The sequence below is a fragment of the Schistocerca gregaria genome, chromosome 10 (assembly GCF_023897955.1).
Source record: "Schistocerca gregaria isolate iqSchGreg1 chromosome 10, iqSchGreg1.2, whole genome shotgun sequence".
Lineage (NCBI taxonomy): Eukaryota > Metazoa > Arthropoda > Insecta > Orthoptera > Acrididae > Schistocerca > Schistocerca gregaria.
In genome coordinates this window covers 202,449,096-202,469,896 of record NC_064929.1, presented here as the reverse complement: position 1 = coordinate 202,469,896, position 20,801 = coordinate 202,449,096, and the positions used below count along the sequence as shown (strand labels likewise).

The 20,801-nt window shown below is 40.8% G+C and overlaps 1 protein-coding gene across 1 annotated transcript in view; it reads right to left on the bottom strand.

Annotated features, from left to right (window-relative positions):
- Positions 1–1,947: 1,947 nt before the first annotated feature.
- LOC126293640 (uncharacterized) overlaps positions 1,948–20,801 on the bottom strand; it is a 759,104-nt gene continuing 740,250 nt past the window's right edge. Inside the window, exons 17-18 of the mRNA XM_049986916.1 lie at positions 19,249–20,601; positions 1,948–5,759 (exon numbers count right to left, since the gene is read on the bottom strand). Of these exons, the coding sequence (XP_049842873.1) occupies positions 5,401–5,759; positions 19,249–20,601 (1,712 nt within the window). The 3' untranslated portion in view covers positions 1,948–5,400. The remainder of the gene's footprint in view (positions 5,760–19,248; positions 20,602–20,801) is intronic.

Below are 20,801 nucleotides of genomic sequence, written 5' to 3'. Positions count from 1 at the left end.
TATCTGTTCAACAAAAATTACAAATTGGATTTTTTCTCTCTTTTCAAGACAGTTCTGTGACCACAAAATAGAAGAGAGAAGGCAAATATTAGAATTTTTTCCGTTGCTAGCAAAATAAGGTAGAAAAAATGCCATCAAAGGGACAGCTGGCGACTCCTCACAACAAATACAAAGAAGGCTCACACAGCTTTGGCAGGATTGTAGTTGCGAGTGTCTCTCCATCTTCTACACTCTCCGTGTGCCAGGTATTGCATAAAAATGATCCACTACTACAGCTTTGTTTTGACACTTTTTCTTAAGCATTATTCCAGCACTCACTCTAGGAAGTAATCACACACATAGCAAATGCTGCAGCATTGTGGAACCAGACAGAAAAAAAACTGTTGTTCTCCATTGGCAGTCTTTAACAACTTACACATTTTTGTTACAGAGTATGCATACAAGAAATGCACTGAAAGGTGCTATAGAGTGTTCATATTTCTGTCTCACTTATTTGCAACTGTTTGGCTTCCTTTTTGTTGAACAGTTCAGTATAGCAAGCAAGATGAACTTCATTAAGGGTTAACGTTTTTATTGTAATTTGCAGTGGTTATGAAGGAAGCATTGCTGATTTGTTATTTGTCATACAATATGAAATGTGGAAGAGCATTGCAAACACAATTGTCAGTAAAACCTGTAGCAATAGTGAAATACTGTAAACAGTAGCACAAGCTAAGAATCTGATCTTTTTGTCATATAGAAACAATAGCTTTGTAATAAGTTGCTAAAACACTTTTTCTAATGGATGATTAAAATAAATATTTTTCAAAATGAGCATTAAATGCAAATAAAACACCATCTTCATTGCAGACTCTTACTTCGTAATATATTAAAATAATAATAATAATACTATATTATGGAATGTTGTTAAATTAATTCTTTATCAATCAGTCCAGAAACACTTTCCACAGACAATGTGAAAACAAAGGCCGGAAACATACAAGACAAAGAGCAATGAGCTAATCAGCTACAATTTAGCAATAACATATTTCACTGCCAACTCTTAATGGTTTCTTTACACTTGAAATTTCACAGTTTTCTTCAAAGTAACTGAAATCTCTGCTTGAATTCAAAAAAATATGAAAGGAAAAGTTTGTTGGATTAATGTAATGACTGCTTCTGAGCAATTAGAGAATCACTTAAGTTTGGTATATGAAGTATCACAACAAAGACATTAACCACCTGTCACCTAGTTAATAAATATTAAACTTAAATATAAATTAAACTACACGAAACAGATTTCATATAAATTTAGTATTTTCATATATAAAGAATATACTTTAACATTTTTGTTCATACAGAAGTTACATTCATCTATATGCAAGGAATTAGCATCGCAATTTCCAGTCGTAAATAGCTGCCTTCTGTGAAACATTTACAGTACTTATTAAATACACGTAAGTGTCCAGTTATGGAAGACCACATATAACACAGTCATAGACACCATAACCCAGCAAGAGCACCAATTGAAGCAAACAAAAGCACTTTCAAAACAAGTTACCGAAACACATAACAAACAGCTATGTTCCGTAAGAAGTCAAGCTAACAATAATGCCAATATATCACAGACACACAGTGCATACTGTGTATAAATGAAATGCTACCTTTTGGGGAACAGTTCATACATTAATATTATATACACTCGACTTGGTAGTTAACATTCAGGAAACAGTTATCACTATTTTGTAAAGCTTATCTGTACAAAAGTTTTACTCCATTATTTAGTTCTTTACAAAGACAGCAAATTCAGTTTTTTTGCAGGGAAAGATATTATCCCATTTTTGGCACATTGGAAGGTATGAGAAAGTTGTGTTAAGCCACAAGTAGACAAATCAGTTCTCACTGAAACTTCCTCAGTTTTGAGAAAAAGAATGCAACTTTTAAATTAAGATGAATCCAGAAAGGGGGGGGGGGGGGGGGGGGGGGAGAAAGGAAAAGAACCTGCACGTCAGTCAAAAAGGTAGAAGTATTCTTAATAAAGGGAATTTCTGTGAAAATGTGTACAGCCTTATAGACAGTGTGTTAAAGTAAAAGGATTCCATATCTTGAGTGGTGGTAGCATTGACAAAACAAGACTAAAATGTATTGCAAATGTGAGCTCTAAAATGCATAGCTTAAGAGCTATGAACAGTTGTTCATCTTCACTACTATGAAATGTATCTCCTCTGCTCCAAGCTCTTTGCTATTACAGAGGACCTACACAATTCTGTAGGTAAATGAGAACACATTTCTCTGTTATTGTCCGTAGATACAGCATGCAGTAAACATCTGTTAATGTTGTTACTGTAAACTATTCACAGTTCTGGGTGAGTGCAGCGCGTACATTAGTTTTAATGTGAGCATTTTGTGAAATGGTTTTACACGGTAATTTTTTTTGTACATACCAGCATAATGGAGCCTATTATCACATGTGAAAAATGGCAGACGTGATATTCTGCTATGGTTCACTGGTGCACATCACACGTCATATGTAACAGGAAGCAGGTTACATTAGAAGCTCTGCTGTTACTCATTTGTTTACTGCACTGTGTAGAGCATTCGTAATGAAAAACAAAGCTTTCAGTAGAAGAGATTCATATCACAGCACTAAAGAACAAGTGCTTTTAGCTCTTAAGGTATGCATTTAAGACTACATGTTTACTAAACTTTTTTTGTTTTTGTCCACTCAAAATATGGCATACTTTTTTTTAACATCCTGTATTTCACATAGCCCTGTCATCTATACACTTTAAGCAGCTGTGGAGGGTGAAAACAGCAATATGAAGACAAGCTCAGCTCCATCAGCAGTGGAGGGAGGTAGTGAGGCATGAGACAAGGAAGGTAGATGTGAAGTGGAATCCAGTAGTGATCTCTCTAAATTTTCTGTCTGCTTCTGTCCTGCACATCCACCTTCTTTCCTGCACAGCCTATGGGGGGTGAGAATGGTTCATACTCCATTTCACACTCTCCCTTCTGCTGCCACACTTCTCCCATTACTTCTTATGTACCCCCCCGCCCCCCCCCCCCCCTCCCCCCCACACACACACAGAGAGAGAGAGAGAGAGAGAGAGAGAGCGCATCTCTCCTCAGAGTCATCAGGCGCATTTTCTCTGATGTTTCAGCAGAGAATTGCAGTTTTGTTTCTGCAACATGTAACTGCAATCATCCCAAACAAATACTGTTCATCACATCTTTCATGCGATGCTGAACATCAATGGAAGTTGTTTCCCGAGTTTATCTAGTGCAACATTTGTTTTATTGTCATGTATTAATAGGGACATAAAACAGAAGAATAATCAGTACTCCATCCTGGCCTGCAGTGACTGCTACTGCTGTGCAGCAGTGGTTCTCAGTTGCTACTGGAGTACTGGTTATTCTTAATACCTATCAATAAAAGAAATAACACACTAGACCAATTTGGGCCACTCTATCGAATAGGCACGTAAAATTCCGAATTAATAATTTTGTTTGTATTGGGAAACAAGCCGACATCTTCTGTCGATGCTGGGTGTTGTATGAAAGACATGATGAGCAGGATTTGTTTGGGCTGACTCCAGCTACGTGCTCCAGAAATGAAATTGCAAATATCTGCCGAAACACCACAGAAAATGCACTTGACAACCCATTGCAGAAACAAATGGTACATCAGAGACAGAGAGAGAGAGAGAGAGAGAGAGAGAGAGAGAGAGAGAGAAACTTGCTTGTGGGTTTGTGGAACACTCTGAGCCAGTTGCATGTTAGAAGCCAAGAGAAACCGATTAAAAAATAAGTGGTATTAAATTTCCCTGAGGCTACAGCAGACGCCCACATAGACATTTACACAACCATTATACTGATGCCCCACAGACAAATGGAGCGGGAAGAAACTAAATAAGGTGGCACTGCAAAAATTACCCTCTGCCATGCATTTCACAGTGGTCTGCAGAGTACAGTTGCATCTCTACAATGAAGATAAACCTGTTATTCACTGTTTCTGCTTGATTCGATCTGATATAATAGTTTCTCAGAAGTGCCACACTAATCGTGAAGTTAATAAAATGCGTAGTTTCCATAAACTGGGGTAGGGTAAACAACATGCATCATTTGTGCATTTTCACTTTTTTATGGCAGTGCACATGGCTGAATAGTGGAATTCTTTCTTCAGCCTCCATTTTGTGAGAGATGGCATCCTCAATAAGTATAACTTGTGCAAACAGTCAGGGGTTGAAAATCGTGTCTGACTAACTGCATGTGAAGCTGTTCATATCAGTGGTTTTTCTGGCCTGAAATGTCTGTTGAATAATTATTAGAATTTGTAATCTAAATTACTGAGATCCCAATTAAAAAGATGCAACATTTGATAGTCATGGCTTTCCTCATACAAAGTGAATGATAAAATGGTAGCCTTTGTGTTATTATTGGTTCAAAACAAACAAACGCGCGCGCCCACACACACACACACACACACACACACACACACACACACACACACACACACACACACAAAAAAACCAATTCATTAGGAAGGAAAATGGGTGATTTCATTCAGTGGAAATGTATGTAGGTAAACAATGTATTGTCATACAAAAGTTTGGAAATGGAAACGCTTCTTTGCAACATGAACTTGCGCAGTCAAGAACATACATACAATAGGACAGCTGCTGATAGAAGCTTTGGTGTGATTGACAAACAAGGCTGTAGAGTTTATAAATTGAGCTAAGAACACAAACACCAGATCACTTTCTTCAGGAATCGAGCATTGGGCAGCTCACTCAACCGACAGTTACGGCCAGCTAGAGAATTGTCTTATGGCCAATTCACATTACTTTACTTTCCGTGTTTACTAGACACACCTAGGAAGAAATCTGGCACTGTTTACAAAATGAGAGAATAGTTTTGGCTTTTCCGTACAAACAATTAGAACAGGTTCGTGAAACAATCTTGGACAAGAAACTGGATTTGAGGAAGACTCCACAGTACTCATCATTAGCAGTGAATCTGACCAGAAATGAGACTCATGTTTGAACACTGGCAATTGGTAAACTTTCCAAGCCATTCATTGTTATCCTTTCATCCCTCATAGCAATGTATGAAATACCTTCCAAAAATAGAAATAAAAACCAATTTTTATTTTAAAGGGAAGCAATCTATGTACATAACTTCCTCGTTAACTGCTCGGCACGCACTACTCTGTATAGAACTGAAAATTTCCTTGAACTACTAAACACAGTATCGATCACAATTATTTATTAGCTTCCTGGACATGTCCGAAGCACATCTTTAGCAGCTGACAAGATAATAATCCCGGCCCATCTCTCAGACGTACAGCAACATATATTTAGAACATGAGGTGCACACTCCCGGCACCGTCCAACAGTGGTGGGTGCGTGTCACGGGCAGTCGTCACGCCCCGTCCCCGTCTTCAGAGAAGAGGAACTCGCTCTCGGAAAGCAGGACTTCGAGGTCGGACGGGACGGTGTGCAGGTTGGAGTCGACGTCCTCGGCGGCGAGTGCCAGTTCGGGGGAGACGGCCGGGGGCCGCGCCCGGCTAGTCTTGCCGCGCCTACCCGGCACCGCCGACCGCCCGACTCCAGCTCTCGCCGCTGGAGCAGATGTCGATGCGGCAGCGGGCTTTTTGAACTTGAGCTTGAACTTGAAAGGTCCACCATACAGCAACTGCAGCTGCGCCTTCCTGCCACCGGCAGGTTTGAGGTCACCCCCACTGCCCGACCTGCCGACACCAGCTGCCTTTTCTGTCAGGCCTGTTAAGAGAGCAAAAACGAGCAGGTCTTTTAATACATGTAATGTCCACAACAGGAAATGGAGTCCCCACAATCTGTCTCTCAGTCAGGCCTGTCAGGAACACAAACAGGAGTGGGTGTTTTAATACACATAACATATACAACAGGGAATGCAATTCCCATAATATGTCTGATTTTTGTACAGGGTTTTTCAAATGTTTCCTGTTCTGGTGGTGCTTCAAAAGCACACATTCAGTCATTCATTCATTTATCCCATCAAGAAAAGCTTTCACAGATGTTGAATGACTTATGTTTTCATTAACAAAAGACTAGAAAACATGGAAATTTAATCTGTATACTCTGCTAACTGTAAGCTATCACTATTTGCTTAAAACTATTCACACTTGTACTCTCTGTGGTATTATCCAGAGATCATAGTGCCATACCAAATTCGGCCATGTGAATCGATACCGCAGACGTTAGCGAGGGCTTGCAGCAATCCGCCACAATCCCTCCAGAAGACTGTGCCTCCCTCTTAGCATAGCAGCACCCTCATGCCGAGTTTAATAGAGGGTCAAGCATGCAAGAGTTCAGCACAGTTTGTGACTTCAACTGCAGCAGTGAACATCATAGTGTAGGACCAATGAGTAGTTAAAGTTTCTGATGAACTTTCCCTTTAGTAAGTGTTGAACATTGTACCTCAAGAGAAGTTTGTTAGTAAGTTCATCAAGTGGTGATTCGTGGACTCAAATAGGAACCCCTCGATGGAAGATGACTTTCTTTTCATGAAATACTATTGAGAAAATTTAGAGAACTTGCATGTGCTGGTGACTGCAGAATGATTGTACTGTCACCAATGTACATTTCACTCAAGAACTGTGAAGATAACAGAAATTAGGGCTCATACGGAGGCATACAAGGTGCTGCTATAAAATAATGTGACTATTGCTGTAAAACATTTTGTTTTTCAAAACCATACATATTCAATTCTTGACTCTCTCAATATATTCCTTTCCTCTATCCCTGCAACACTCCATGCGAATTTTACGTCGATGGAAACATGCTGGACGTCTTCGTCTGTAAGTGCCTTAATAATGTGTGACACTTTTTCTTTCACTGCTTCATCTTGTTACTTTTAATGCTGATTGGATCTTTGGGAATAGATATGTCACATGGTTCTAAGTCAGACATATAATGTTGGTGGTCTGACACTGGGATGCTGTAATTTGCTAGAAACCTTTTAACAGACAATATTCGCTGGTGCATTGTTTTGATGCAGAATCTATTGATGCAATTCATTATTCACGCCATTTTTTTCTTATTTTCTCATGGAGTTCAGCAGGCAGTAATTCTGATTAACAGGTAGACCTTCAGGAACCCAGTGAAGATACTCAATTACATGAATATTGGAAAAAAGAAAAATCATCATCACTTCGAACCGTGATTTGCTCATTCAAGCCTTTCTCACTCTCGGTGAAGTTGGAATCTTCTAGTGCATCTGGATCATAAGTGAAAAACCAAGATTCATCACATGTTATCACACTTTCCAAGGAATTACAATCATTTTCAATGGTATTCAAAGTGTCAGTACAAACTTTTTCACAAACTTATTTTTGTTTGATCATGAGAATTTTTGGCACCACTTTTGCAAATAATTTTCTCATGTTAAATTGGTATATAAAATTTGCCTTCTGCATTTTTTATGAATTCCTACAGTTCCAGAAATTGATAAAATACCCCACCAGTGGTCAGATCAAATCAGTTTACCTACTTTTTCTATATTTTCATCTGTCTTTCATGTCTAAGGATGCACCAGATGTGAGTTGTCATCGTCGTCGTCGTCGTCACCACCACCACCATCTCAGCCAACTGGGGAACGTTCGACTACTTAAAAACTCATGTTTGAGGTAAACATTCTTCTGCCATACACTTCTTTTAGAACCAGATAGGTTTCAGGAGCAAGTTTTCCAAGTTTCATGTGAAACTTCATGCCAGTTCACTGCTGTATTATTAAACTTATCATTTTTCTGCCAAAACAGCTCTTACACAAACGAAGGCCACAGCTGCACTTATTTGTCTACCAACACAAGACATTCTGCATTTTACTGAGAAGGATTCACAACTATTGGTAATTCATCCTTGGCACATGTGTACTTACTCTAATGACAGCATCAGTCCCATTATTTTATATCCACAGTTGGTATAGACAACTGATTTTCCCCTCTCGTTTTTTGAGTGGAACAGTGAACGAAATGACTAGTAGTGTTAAAGGATAACCTCTATGCATACAGCATATGGTGGCTTGCAAATTTAAGTATATGGTGGCTTGCAAATTTAAGTAGATGGGGATGGAGCTGGTAAGGCCAAGCTGGAGGTAAGAAATTATTGAAAAGGGGGCACAAGGTGGTCTTTTAGGATGAAGGGAGGATCAAGGTTGCGTGGTGCTATGAACAGGGAGAGGCAAGTTTCAATGTTGGCATTCAGTTTGGCTTCAGTGAAAGGATCAGTAGTGAAGAAGTGTTTCCACTGTAGTGAACAGGCACGATTTATCTCGGGTGTGATGTGGAAGGTAAGGCCTCTGGATACAGCTGATACTTTCATCAGATTGAAGTTTTGGGTGGACATGTTGCCAGCAGTGTTTTGGATTTGTTTAGGTTGTGGGTTTTGTGGGATATCGGGGGTGGGGGGGCAGGGGTGGCAGATAGAAAAGGTCGGCAAGGTTGACTCTGGGTGCTACAAAGTGTTTCAATGGGGACAGGACAGGTGTTAACAAGTAGTGATATTCCAATATGAGGTGTCAGTAAAACTGCATCTTGCAGAATTTTTCCTGTAATATCAGGTTGGTGAGGGACTCAGATTGGCAAAAATATGGTAATTGGTCACTGTGAAAGGAGGCGTGGCTCCCAGAGAAGGGAACTTTTTGGTTAGGTAGTTGAGGGGGGGAGGGGGGGGGGATTCTGTGGCTTAGGTGGCATTTAAGGAAAAGCATGTGGGGCAGGGTTAAGTTGACACATTGTAACTGTACAGCTGTGTGTGCAAATGCATTTGTATGTGTATTCTAGCCATCTCAAACTAAAACTGAATCAGTGGCACTCAATTCACCTGTTTAACCTGGGGTCAAGAGGAGGCAGATGCAAAAGGTTTGGCATCTGTTAATCGTCTGCAATTCAGACGTACAGGGAATGACGGTACAATATGTTTGGTAGCAGAAGATTTATTTATAAACAGTCACGTTTTTTCTTTATTTACTTTCACTTGACGTGTTTCGGGAAATGATTCCCATTTTCAAGTGTGTTTTTTGTGTGTGTTAAGCATAGTTCTATTGATGTTATCAGTGTGTGAGAGTCTGCTTTATTTTGTTGACTTTTACTGCAATATATAAGAAACACGTGATTTTTTAATTGGTTATCGATTCTTTTGGTAAAGTTAGTAGCAAAATTTAGAACAATTTGTCTTAGTTTTCTAATGATCCTTTTGTGCAGGGTCTCACACACACTAAACATTACGCACAAATTGCTGTACACTTTTAAAATCGCAAATATCTTGTATAAACAAAACTGTTACAAAGATTTTCTTACAAGTAGTCCACAGATATAACATTATAGGTCTATAATGTTATCTCTGTGGACTACTTTTAAGAAAATCTTTGTAACTGTTTTGTTTAGATAAGATATTTTTGATGTTTAAAGTGCACAAAAAGTTTTACATGATGTTTAGTGTATGTGAGAGTGCACAAATGGAACATTAAAAAGCTAAGTTCAAATTCTTCTAAATTTCGCTGACTGTATGTGGGATGCACACATGGGTTTTTTAGATTGGCAATTTTCCATCCAATCTAGATAACAAGAGCTGTAGGGAACCCACAAGTAGCAATGTAATATTGAAAGAAATGCCTCCCGCAGGTGAGAGTATTAAAATTCTAATGGTAAATTGCTGAAGCATTCGCAACAAAATCCCAGGGCTTGTAGTATTCATAAAAAAGCAGTGAAGCTCACATAATATCAGGTACAGAAATCTGGTTGAAAGCTGAATTGATATCAGCGAGATTTTTGGGGAAAATGTAAATGTATATCAAAAGTATAGGCAATTGAGAAATGAAGGTGGTGTATCTGTTGCAGTAAACAAGAAACTTAAATCCACTGAGATATAAATCAAGTTGCAGTTGAGATTGTGTGAGCAAGATTCAGTATCAAGGGTGGACATAAAATGATGATTGAATCCTTCTATCGCCTATCAGACTCATCTCCTGATGTAACTGAAAACTTTGGAGACAACCTCATTTCACTTGTATGTAAATTTCCCAATAACACTGCAATCATCAGTGGAGACTTTAATCATCCAACAATTAATTGCAAAAATCACAGTTTTGTTAGTGGTGGGCATGATAAGACGTCCTGTGAAACTTTGCTAAATGCCTTCTCTGAAAACTATCTAGAACAGATAGTTAGGAACCAGACTCATGATGGAAATATATAGCATGTAATGGCAACAAATAGACCTGATCTCTTTTGAGGATGTTGCGGTTGTGGCAACAGTAATTACCAAAGTAAAAAAGAACAACTAAAACAGGCAGACAAATATATATGTTCAGTAAACTAGATAAAAAAATCAGTAGCGTTATATCTCAATGAGGAACTTCGAACATTTAGCACAAGGCAGGAGTGTGTGAAAGAACTCTGGCACAAGTTTAAAAGTATAGTTCACCATGCACTGGAATTCTATGTACCCCGTAGAACAGTTCATAATGGGAGGGAACCTCCATAATATACAGTCACCGTAAACAAACTTGTAAAAAAAGATTACTGCATAATAGGTGTATAAGAAAGCGGAGGTCTGTAGTGCAGTGTAGTTGCAGCTCTCTGAGACTGCAGACATGTGTGCATGTTGCGCTTGCGTGAGTGTGTGTATGTGTACGTGTGTGTCTACTGCTGACAAAGGCCTTAATGGCCAAAAGCTATGATTGTGTGAATCTTTTTATTGTGCCTATCACAACTCAGCATCTCTGCTATATGGTGAGTAGCAACTTTCCTTCTCTCATATTGTTACATTTACTAAGCAAGATTCAGAAAAACTGTCCCAGTTTAATTCTCATGCAACTGCAAAGGTGAACGATACAGGCCTTAGTGTAAGCGAAATTGAGAAACAGTTGAAATTGCTGAAATAAATTACACTGTGAGGAACTTGTCCACTGTTACACAGAGTGTAAAATTAAACAAGGCTACAGGGCCCTATGGATCCCTGTCATATAATATACAGAATTTTCAGCCAAGTTAGCTCCCATTTTAACCATAATATAAAATGTGTGTTTTGTTTTGAAAGGGAGGGGGGCAAAGAAAACCCCTGTTCCCAGCACAAGTCCATTAGAAGATGGTCTGAGCTCCAACATGAGGAGGTATCTCGAACAGAAATCCAGCACGTATTCTGAAAACATAGATTGTGCAAAATCCCACTTGTGCTCTTCTCACATGACATCTGAAAGCTATGGATTCCAGAAATTAGGAAGAGGCCATATTTCTTGACACGTGGAGAGCATATGACTTCATACCATCCCAGTATTTATTAACAAAAGTATTATTACGTGACGTATCAGACAAAATTGGTTCCACATTTCTGGATTTCCGGAAGGCTGTTGATACTATTCCTCACAGTCAGCTTCTAATCAGATTGTGTGTTATTTAATTGGATAGATAAAAAATCTATTCACCAGTCAGCGACAGAAATCACACACACACAAAAGACTTATGATTGCCAAGCTGTCGGAGCCAGTGGCAGCTATCCAATTAAATAATCTATATAAATGATTCAGGAGAAAATATGAGCATCCTTCTTAGATTGTTTGCAGATGATACTATCATTAGTCATCTAGTAAATTCATCACAAGATCGAAACAAATTTGCAAAATGTTTCAGGCAAGAAATACAGTAAATTTACTAAATAATGGCAAGTGTGACATCACCCACGTGAGTACTAAAAGGAACCAGATAAATTTCAGATACGCAATAAATCACACAAATCTAGAGGCTGTCAATTCAACTAAATATCTACATATAACAATTATGTTGTGGGGAAGGAAAACCAAAGACTGCATTTTATTGACAGAGTACTTAGAAGATTCAACAAATCCTATAAAGAGCCTGCCTACAAGCTTGTCCATCCTCTTCCAGGGTACTGCTGCACAGTGTGAGATCCTCACCAGATTGGACTGATGGAGGACATTGAAAAAGTACAAATGGGAACAGATCATTTTGACTTTTGTGAAACAGGGAAGAGAGTGTCACATATATGTCATGCGAGTTGGAGTGTCAGTCATTAAAACAAAGGCATTTTTTTGTTGTGGTGAGATCTTCTCAAGAAATTTCAAGTTACAACTTTCTCTACCAAATGCAAAAATATTTTGTTGGCACCCACTTTCATGGGGAGAAATGATCATCGTAATAAAATAAGAGAAATCAGAGCTCACTCAGAAGGATTGAAGTGTTTTTTTTGTTTTTTTTTTCCCATGTGCGTTATTTAAGAGTAGAGAGAGTGGTTTGATGAACCTCTGGCAGTCACTAAGTTAATTGCACAATAGTTGTGTAGATGTAAGGGGGTCGGGAATTTCTTGGTCGGCATACTGTAGCATTTTATCTCCGATGGAGAGTCATCAACAGAAGTAGAAGTAGCTTCAGGTGTGCTCCAGAAAATGTTAATAACACAATAGATATTATTGGTAGCAACCTCAGACTTCTGCAGATGATGTATTTATCAATAATGAAGTACTTTCATAAAAAATCTGAGGAAATTTGTATCAGTTTGAGAGAAGATTTCAAAGTAGTGCATAGATTGCAAACTCGCTTTAAATGTACAGAAACGTAAAATTGTGCATTTCACAAAACTATCAAGTGTAGTATGCAATGACTACAGTACCAATGATTCACAATAGAATCAGTCAACTCCAACAAATACCTGCATGTAACAATTTGTGATGATACAAAACGGAAAGATCAGCTGTAGGTAAGGCAGGTGGCAGAGTGTGACTCATTGGCAAAATGCAGTCATTCTACCACAAATATGGCTTCCAAATGGCATCTGCATCCCACCTAGAATATATATTAAGTGGAACGACCCTGCAGAATTAATCACAGCTGAGGCTTTTTTTTTTTTTTTTTTTTTTTTTTTTTTACACACACACATGTGCATGCATACTGGAACACTGCTGCAGTCCTACTGACACACTGCTCCATTATGCGCAATTACCCCCAAATGTGCAACGTTTTGCACTGCTCTGTGCCATGTGTTTGTGCGCATTGCAGCACTGTAAGGCACATCCAGTGTGGATACAGCTTCAGAGAGCACAGTGCATCAACAGAGGAGGTAGCTTATAAAACCATCATTTGACCAGTATTCGAATATTGCTTGTCAGTGTGGGATCCACACCAGGTAGTATCAATGGAGGAAACCACAGATCCAAACATTAGTACTACATTTTGTCACAGGTTCATTTAGTAAGTACATAAAAGTCACGGTGAAGAGCAACCGACTCCAGTGGCAGACACTGCTTCACAGGTGGTTTACTGTTTAAAGTTCCAAGAGTATACACTCCTAGGAGAATTGACCAATGTAATGCCTTCCTCCTACATATATCTCCTAAAAGGACATTCGAGAGTCGAGCCCAACTGGAGGTTTAGCAGCTATCTTCCTTCCTGTGAACTGTTTGTGACTGGAATAGGAAAGGGAGGAAGCGACAGAGGTATCTTCCACCACACACCACAAAGGTGGCTTGTGGAGTATAGATGTAGAAACAAACAATCCCACAAAAAAAGTACACGTAAAATTTTTAAAAAATCAGTATTAACCTATCTATAGATATTCTTAGATCTCCTATGTATCACTTCTGTAGGGAATGTGAAGGTAAGATTGACTAACTGCAGTACACTCGGGGGCAATTAAGCTGTCTTCCCAAGCTCCATTGGTGATGGGAATGGGAAGAAACCGTAACATGTGGTACCCTATGACAATCACTTTACAGTGTTAGGATTGAACATGTGTAGATGTAGACACTATTACAATATGGCCCATTGTTGTGTCAAAAATTTGAAACTCAGAAAATTCTCTGTGAGCTTGAGAGCTGCCTCGAATGTGCGTCAAACCTCCCGAGGAGAAAAAAGTCACGGGATGGCGATGGTGGTACAATCACATATACGAGGTATGAAAGGGCCGTGCATTGGCAGAGCTGCCATTTGCCATCAGGTGAATCGTGTTAAAAACATTTCTGAGACATTGATGGTCACATAACGGGATTAACTGAAACTGAGCATGGAATGGTAGTTGGAATCTGATGCATGGGGCATTACATTTCAGAAATCGTTAGGGAATTCAATATTATGAAGTCCACAGTGTCAAAAGTGTGCCGAGAATACCAAATTTCAGGCATTACCTCTCACCACAGAATACGCAGTGGCTGGCTGCGTTCACTTAACAACTGAGAGTGGCAACATTTGCACAGAGTTGACATTGCAAACAGACTAGCAACAGTGTGTGAAATAACCGCAGAAATCAATGTGGGATATACGGTGAACGTATCTGTTAAGACAGTACAGCAGAATTTGGCACCAGTGGGCAATGGCAGCAGACAGCTGACGCGAGTGCCTTTTCTAACACTGTGACATCACCTAGCACTTCTGGATTCGCAGCTGTATCGATTCGACCCTGTTGTTGTTGTTGTTGTGGTCTTCAGTCCTGAGACTGGTTTAATGCAGCTCTCCATGCTACTCAATCCTGTGCAAGCTTCTTCATCTCCCAGTACCTACTGCAACCTACATCCTTCTGAATCTGCTTAGTGTAGTCATCTCTTGGTCTCCCTCTACCATTTTTAACCTCCACGCTGCCCTCCAATACTAAATTGGTGATCCCTTGATGTCTCAGAACATGTCCTACCAACCGATCCCTTCTTCTAGTTAAGTTATGCCACAAACTTCTCTTCTCCCCAATCCTATTCAATACTTCCTCATTAGTTATGTGATCTACCCATTTAATCTTCAGCATTCTTCTGTAGCACCACATTTCGAAAGCTTCTATTCTCTTCTTGTCCAAACTATTTATCGTCCATGTTTCACTTCCATACATGGCTAGACTCCATACAAATACTTTCAGAAATGACTTCCTGACACTTAAATCTATACTCGATGTTAACAAATTTCTCTTCTTCAGAAACGCTTTCCTTGCCATTGCCAGTCTACATTTTATATCCTCTCTACTTCGACCATTATCAGTTATTTTGCTCCCCAAATAGCAAAGCTCCTTTACTACTTTAACTGTCTCACTTCCTAATCTAATTCCGTCAGCATCGCCTGACAATATTCGACTACATTCCATTATCCTCGTTTTGCTTTTGTTGATGTTCATTTCATATCCTCCTTTCAAGACACTATCCATTCCGTTCAACTGCTCTTCCAAGTCCTTTGCTGTCTCTGACAGAATTACGATGTCATCGGCGAACCTCAAAGTTTTTATTTCTTCTCCATGGATTTTAATACCTACTCCAAATTTTTCTTTTGTTTCCTTTACTGCTTGATCAATATACAGATTGAATAACATCGGGGAGAGACTACAACCCTGTCTCACTCCCTTCCCAATCGCTGCTTCCCTATCATGCCCCTTGACTCTTATAACTGCCATCTGGTTTCTGTACAAATTGTAAATAGCCTTTCGCTCCCTGTATTTTACCCCTGCCACCTTCAGAATTTGAAAGAGAGTATTCCAGTCAACATTGTCAAAAGCTTTCTTTAAGTCTACAAATGCTATAAACATAGGTTTGCCTTTCCTTAATCTTTCTTCTAAGATAAGTCGTAGGGTCAGTATTGCCTCACGTGTTCCAACATTTCTATGGAAGCCAAACTGATCTTCCCCGAGGTCGGCTTCTACTAGTTTTTCCATTCGTCTGCAAAGAATTCGTGTTAATATTTTGCAGCTGTGACTTATTAAACTGATAGTTCGGTAATTTTCACGTCTGTCAGCACCTGCTTTCTTTGGGATTGGAATTATTATATTCTTCTTGAAGTCTGAGGGTATTTCGCCTGTCTCATACATCTTGCTCACCAGATGGTAGAGTTTTGTAAGGACTGGCTCTCCCGAGGCCGTCAGTAGTTCCAATGGAATGTTGTCTACTCCGGGGGCCTTGTTTCGACACAGGTCTTTCAGTGCTCTGTCAAACTCTACGTGCAGTATCGTATCTCCTATTTCATCTTCATCTACATCCTCTTCCAATTCCATAATATTGCCGTCAAGTACATCGCCCTTGTATAGACCCTCTACATACTCCTTCCACCTTTCTGCTTTCTCTTCTTTGCTTAGAACTGGGTTTCCATCTGAGCTCTTGATGTTCATGCAAGTGGTTCTCTTATCTCCAAAGGTCTCTTTAATTTTCCTATAGGCAGTATCTATCTTACCCCTAGTGAGATAAGCCTCTACATCCTTACATTTGTCCTCTAGCCATCCCTGCTTAGGCATTTTGCACTTCCTGTCAATCTCATTTTTGAGACATCTGTATTCCTTTTTGCTTGCTTCATTTACTGCATTTTTATATTTTCACCTTTCATCAATTAAATTCAATATTTCTTCTGTCACCCAAGGATTTCTACAAGCCCTCATCTTTTTACCTACTTGATCCTCTGCTGCCTTCACTACTTCATCCCTCAAAGCTACCCATTCTTCTTCTACTGTATTTCTTTCCCCCATTCCTGTCAATTGCTCCCTTATGCTCTCCCTGAAACTCTGTACAATCTCTGGTTCTTTCAATTTATCCAAGTCCCATCGCAAATTCCCACCTTTTTGCAGTTTCTTCAGTTTTAATCTACAGGTCATAACCAATAGATTGTGGTCAGAGTCCACATCTGCCCCTGGAAATGTCTTACAGTTTAAAACCTGGTTCCTAAATCTCGTCTTACCATTATATAATCTATCTGATATCTTTTAGTATCTCCAGGGTTCTTCCATGTATACAGCCTTCTTTTATGATTCTTGAACCAAGTGTTACCTATGATTAAGTTGTGCTCTGTGCAAAATTCTGCCAGCAGTGGCTTCCTCTTTCATTTCTTTGCCCCAGTCCATATTCACCTACTACGTTTCCTTCTCTCACTTTTCCTACTACCGAATTCCAGTCACCCATGACTATTAAATTTTCATCTCCCTTCACTATCTGAATAATTTCTTTTATTTAATCATACATTTCTTCAATTTCTTCGTCATCTGCAGAGCTAGTTGGCATATAAACTTGTACTACTGTAGTACGTGTGGGCTTCGTATCTATCTTTGCCACAATAATGCATTCACTATGCTGTTTGTAGTAGCTTACCCACATTCCTATTTTCCTATTCATTATTAAAGCTACTCCTGCACCCTGTAGACACCTGACCAGAAGTCTTGTTCCTCCTGCCACCGAACTTCACTAATTCCCACTATATCTAACTTTAACCTATCCATTTCCTTTTTTAAATTTTCTAACCTACCTGCCCGATTAAGGGATCTGACATTCCACGCTCCGATCCTGATAACGACATCCTCTTGGGTAGTCCCCGTCCGGAGATCCGAATGGGGGACTATTTTACCTCCGGAATATTTTACCCAAGAGGACGCCATCATCATTTAATCATACAGTAAAGCTGCATGCCCTCGGGAAAGATTTCCCCTTGCTTTCAGCCGTTCGCAGTACCAGCACAGCAAGGCCGTTTTGGTTATTGTTACAAGGCCAGATCAGTCAATCATCCAGACTGTTGCCCCTGCAACTACTGAAAAGGCTGCTGCCCCTCTTTAGGAACCACACGTTTGTCTAGCCTCTCAACAGATACCCCTCCATTGTGGTTGTACCTACGGTACGGCTATCTGTATCGCTGAGGCACGCAAGCCTCCCCACCAACGGGAAGGTCTGTGGTTCATGGGGGGAGGGATTGGACCCTAGATGACTAAAAAGCTGTGGTCTGATCAGACGAGTCTCTATTTCAGTTGCTAAGAACTGATGGTCAGGTTTGAATATGAAGCAGACCCCACGAAGCATTGGACCCAAGTTGTCAACAAGACACTGTGCAGGCTGGTGGTGGCTTCATTGTGGTGTGGGCTGTGTTTACAAGGAATGCATCCAGTCCAAGTGAAATGATCATTGACAAGGAATTGTTATCTTTGGCTACTTGGAAACAATTTGTAGCTATTAATAGACTTCATGTTCCCAAAAAACGATGTGTCATGTCTTTAGGACACAACTATTCACAATTTATTTGAAGAACATTGGCCACCCAGATCACTCGACATGAATCCCACCAAATATTTATGGGACATAGTCGAGATGTCAGTTTGTGCACACTATCCTGCACTGGCAACACTTTTCAGTTATGCTACGGAGGAAACATGACTCAATATTTCTGCAGGGGACTTCCAACAGTTCACCGAGTCTGTGGCGTGTCGAGTTGCTGCACAACACTGGCAAAAGGAGGTCCGGCACGTTATTAAGAGATATCCCGTGATTTTTACCACCTCAGTGTATGATATTCCACAGGTAGACAGGAATAGGTGAAAAACAACTAAAGCAGCAATGTAGTGGATTTATGGAAGACTGCGCCTACCACTTTTAATTTCGTTATGTACATTTGTACAGAGTTAAGACAGAAGTCTCTGTGGGAAGTTCAAATGAAAAATTGTTATTTCACTATTAGTCAAACTGCTTTTAAATTTCTGTAGTTGTTCCAGAGAAAACAGTACAAAATTCTTATTGAGAAACTGAATAACTGGAAATTATGTTGAAGGTGGTACGAAAATGTAGTTTGGTGGTTAAGTACCAGCTTATAAAAGAAATAGTCCGAGGTTTGATCCCTGGCCGGGTATAGAATTATTATCCATCAGTTATCACTTCTTTCAACTCTGGCAGTGTTTATCAGTGTGAAAAGTAACAAGCTGCATTGTGGTTCAGAGACCACACCAAACAGGAGGTCCCCTGTAACTGGCTGGTTCAATCAGTTCAAATGTCAAATTAAGGCAGTGGTACAACACTTCCAGTAGGCTCAAGTTACTGCTGCTTTTGAACTGAGCTCCAGTCTGGTGACTGCCTTACTTATCTCAGTACAAAGTACAAAAAATGATGCCTGTAAATGCATTTTTGGACAGATGAAGTAGGTATATTTTTCTGACATCACAGTTATCATCTCTTCCTACACACCATGGAATGGATTACTCCTCAATGATTTTAAGATTCCACACAGAGTCAAACCAGATAATGACGAGTTGAAAATATTAATTCTGTGATGGTTGATAACCCAACTGGCACACATGAATGTAGAGTGTTTAAAAATGCTCAACCCACATTATAACAGGTTGGAAAATAAAGGTGACTATATACAAAACACGAGGGGAGAGAGGGTATGTTTGTGGACCTCATACAAAATTTTTTTATCAGTTTCATTTGTGATTACAGGTGTCAGCCTCTGCTTTAGGGTTGTATTTGACAACTGTAATGTGACAGCAAATAGAAATTGTGTTCACTTACCGGCAGGTGTGGAGCGTGACCGCGGTACCGGCTGCTCCGTCGACATCAGCCAGTTCTGGACTTTGCTCACTGGATCACTCTCCGGTACGGCGGTAGCTGTGGGAGCGGCAGTCGGCGGGGTAGCGTCGGCACTGTAGTCGATGACCTCTGCCTTGTGCCGCGTCCTGTGGGCGCCCTTCCTCTCCGCACTGCCCCTCTTAGTGTCCTGGCCTCTCCGTCTGTCAGAGGGTGACGGGGGTCGCTTCCTGTCTCCTGCGGCTCTCTGCCTGTCCGGTATTATGGCCAACACCGGAGGGTTCTCCACAGCCGGCCTCTTCTCCACGACAGGCAGTGACGATTTCTCGGCCGCAGCTGTCGGTATGTTACCGAGTGTATTCCGCCTGGTGAATGTCGCGAGCTCCGGCGTCTTCTGGGGTGCGGACACTGCCGATACCCGCACTTCCTTTCTGTCGCTGTCGACGCTGAGCGGTCGGCCCAGCGTGTGTCTCTTTCCGCCTGCACTCGGACCGGACGGGACGCCCACCACTGCCGCCGAACTCGTGCAGTCCGGAGCCTGCCTCTCGGGGTCCCTCGCACTTCGCTTTTCGGCCGCCTGCAATTTTCCAGACGCACCCACCTGCGACAGCAGGTCATCTCCCGCTCCCGGTCGAGTTGCGGTCGCCGGTGGCGGGTGCTCCAGAGACTGTCGTTTGGAATCTTTGCCCTCCTGACATTCTGCAGTCGAGGTGGCCTCTGCCGACAGCTGGTGACACGTCTGGCTCTTCTTACTCCTAGGAACATATTGCAGGGAGCGCCTCTTATCCCTGCTCAGCACTGCAGACCTGTCTGTCACTTCGGACATCTGTTTCTCTAGCTTCGGGCGCTTCTCCGGTGAAGGCTTCTCGGTGGCTACTGGATGCGACCTGCTGTCGGTCACTCCTGCCGCCGGTGAAACGGAGCCGGAAACGCCTCCTCCTACTTGCGAGTTGTCCGTAACGGTTCCCGGACATTTTTCTGTCATTACTGCTGCACACTGTCGTCGTTGGCAGTCTGTTGTCTTCTGTACGGGGGGGATTTCTGCCGCTGTCACCTCCTCCACCTTCGTTACATTTTCGAGCGGAGTGTACCCATCGTCGTCAGCTGCCATGGGTTTCTTCGCCGTTATATTCTTTTTCTCCTGCCCTGGCGCAGTCTTCCGTTTGGGTATGGGCGGTCTCTTCCCCTCTGCTCCCAAATTTTTGTCTGCTCTTTTTTCTACAGCTCCCAGTTTCTTGTCCACTTTCTGCTCATCTGAAGCAGCTACTTTCTTCCTTCGTCGCTTGCTCTTGAGTGCGTGGTGTGTCGCTTTTTTCCTATGTATTCTTGTTACTGCCCCTGCACAAAAGAGATTATTGTGTTAGTGATTTTATAAATAAGTACAAAAAAGCATAGAATGTACACTTAATGCTGCACAAATAAAAAGTTCAGGAATTTAATTCTGTTAAACAGTGACAAATACGTGGTGGAACGGGAATAGAAAGCTGGCTCTTGGGTGCTTCAGCAATTCTGTTGCTGATTGAGCTATGCATAGACAT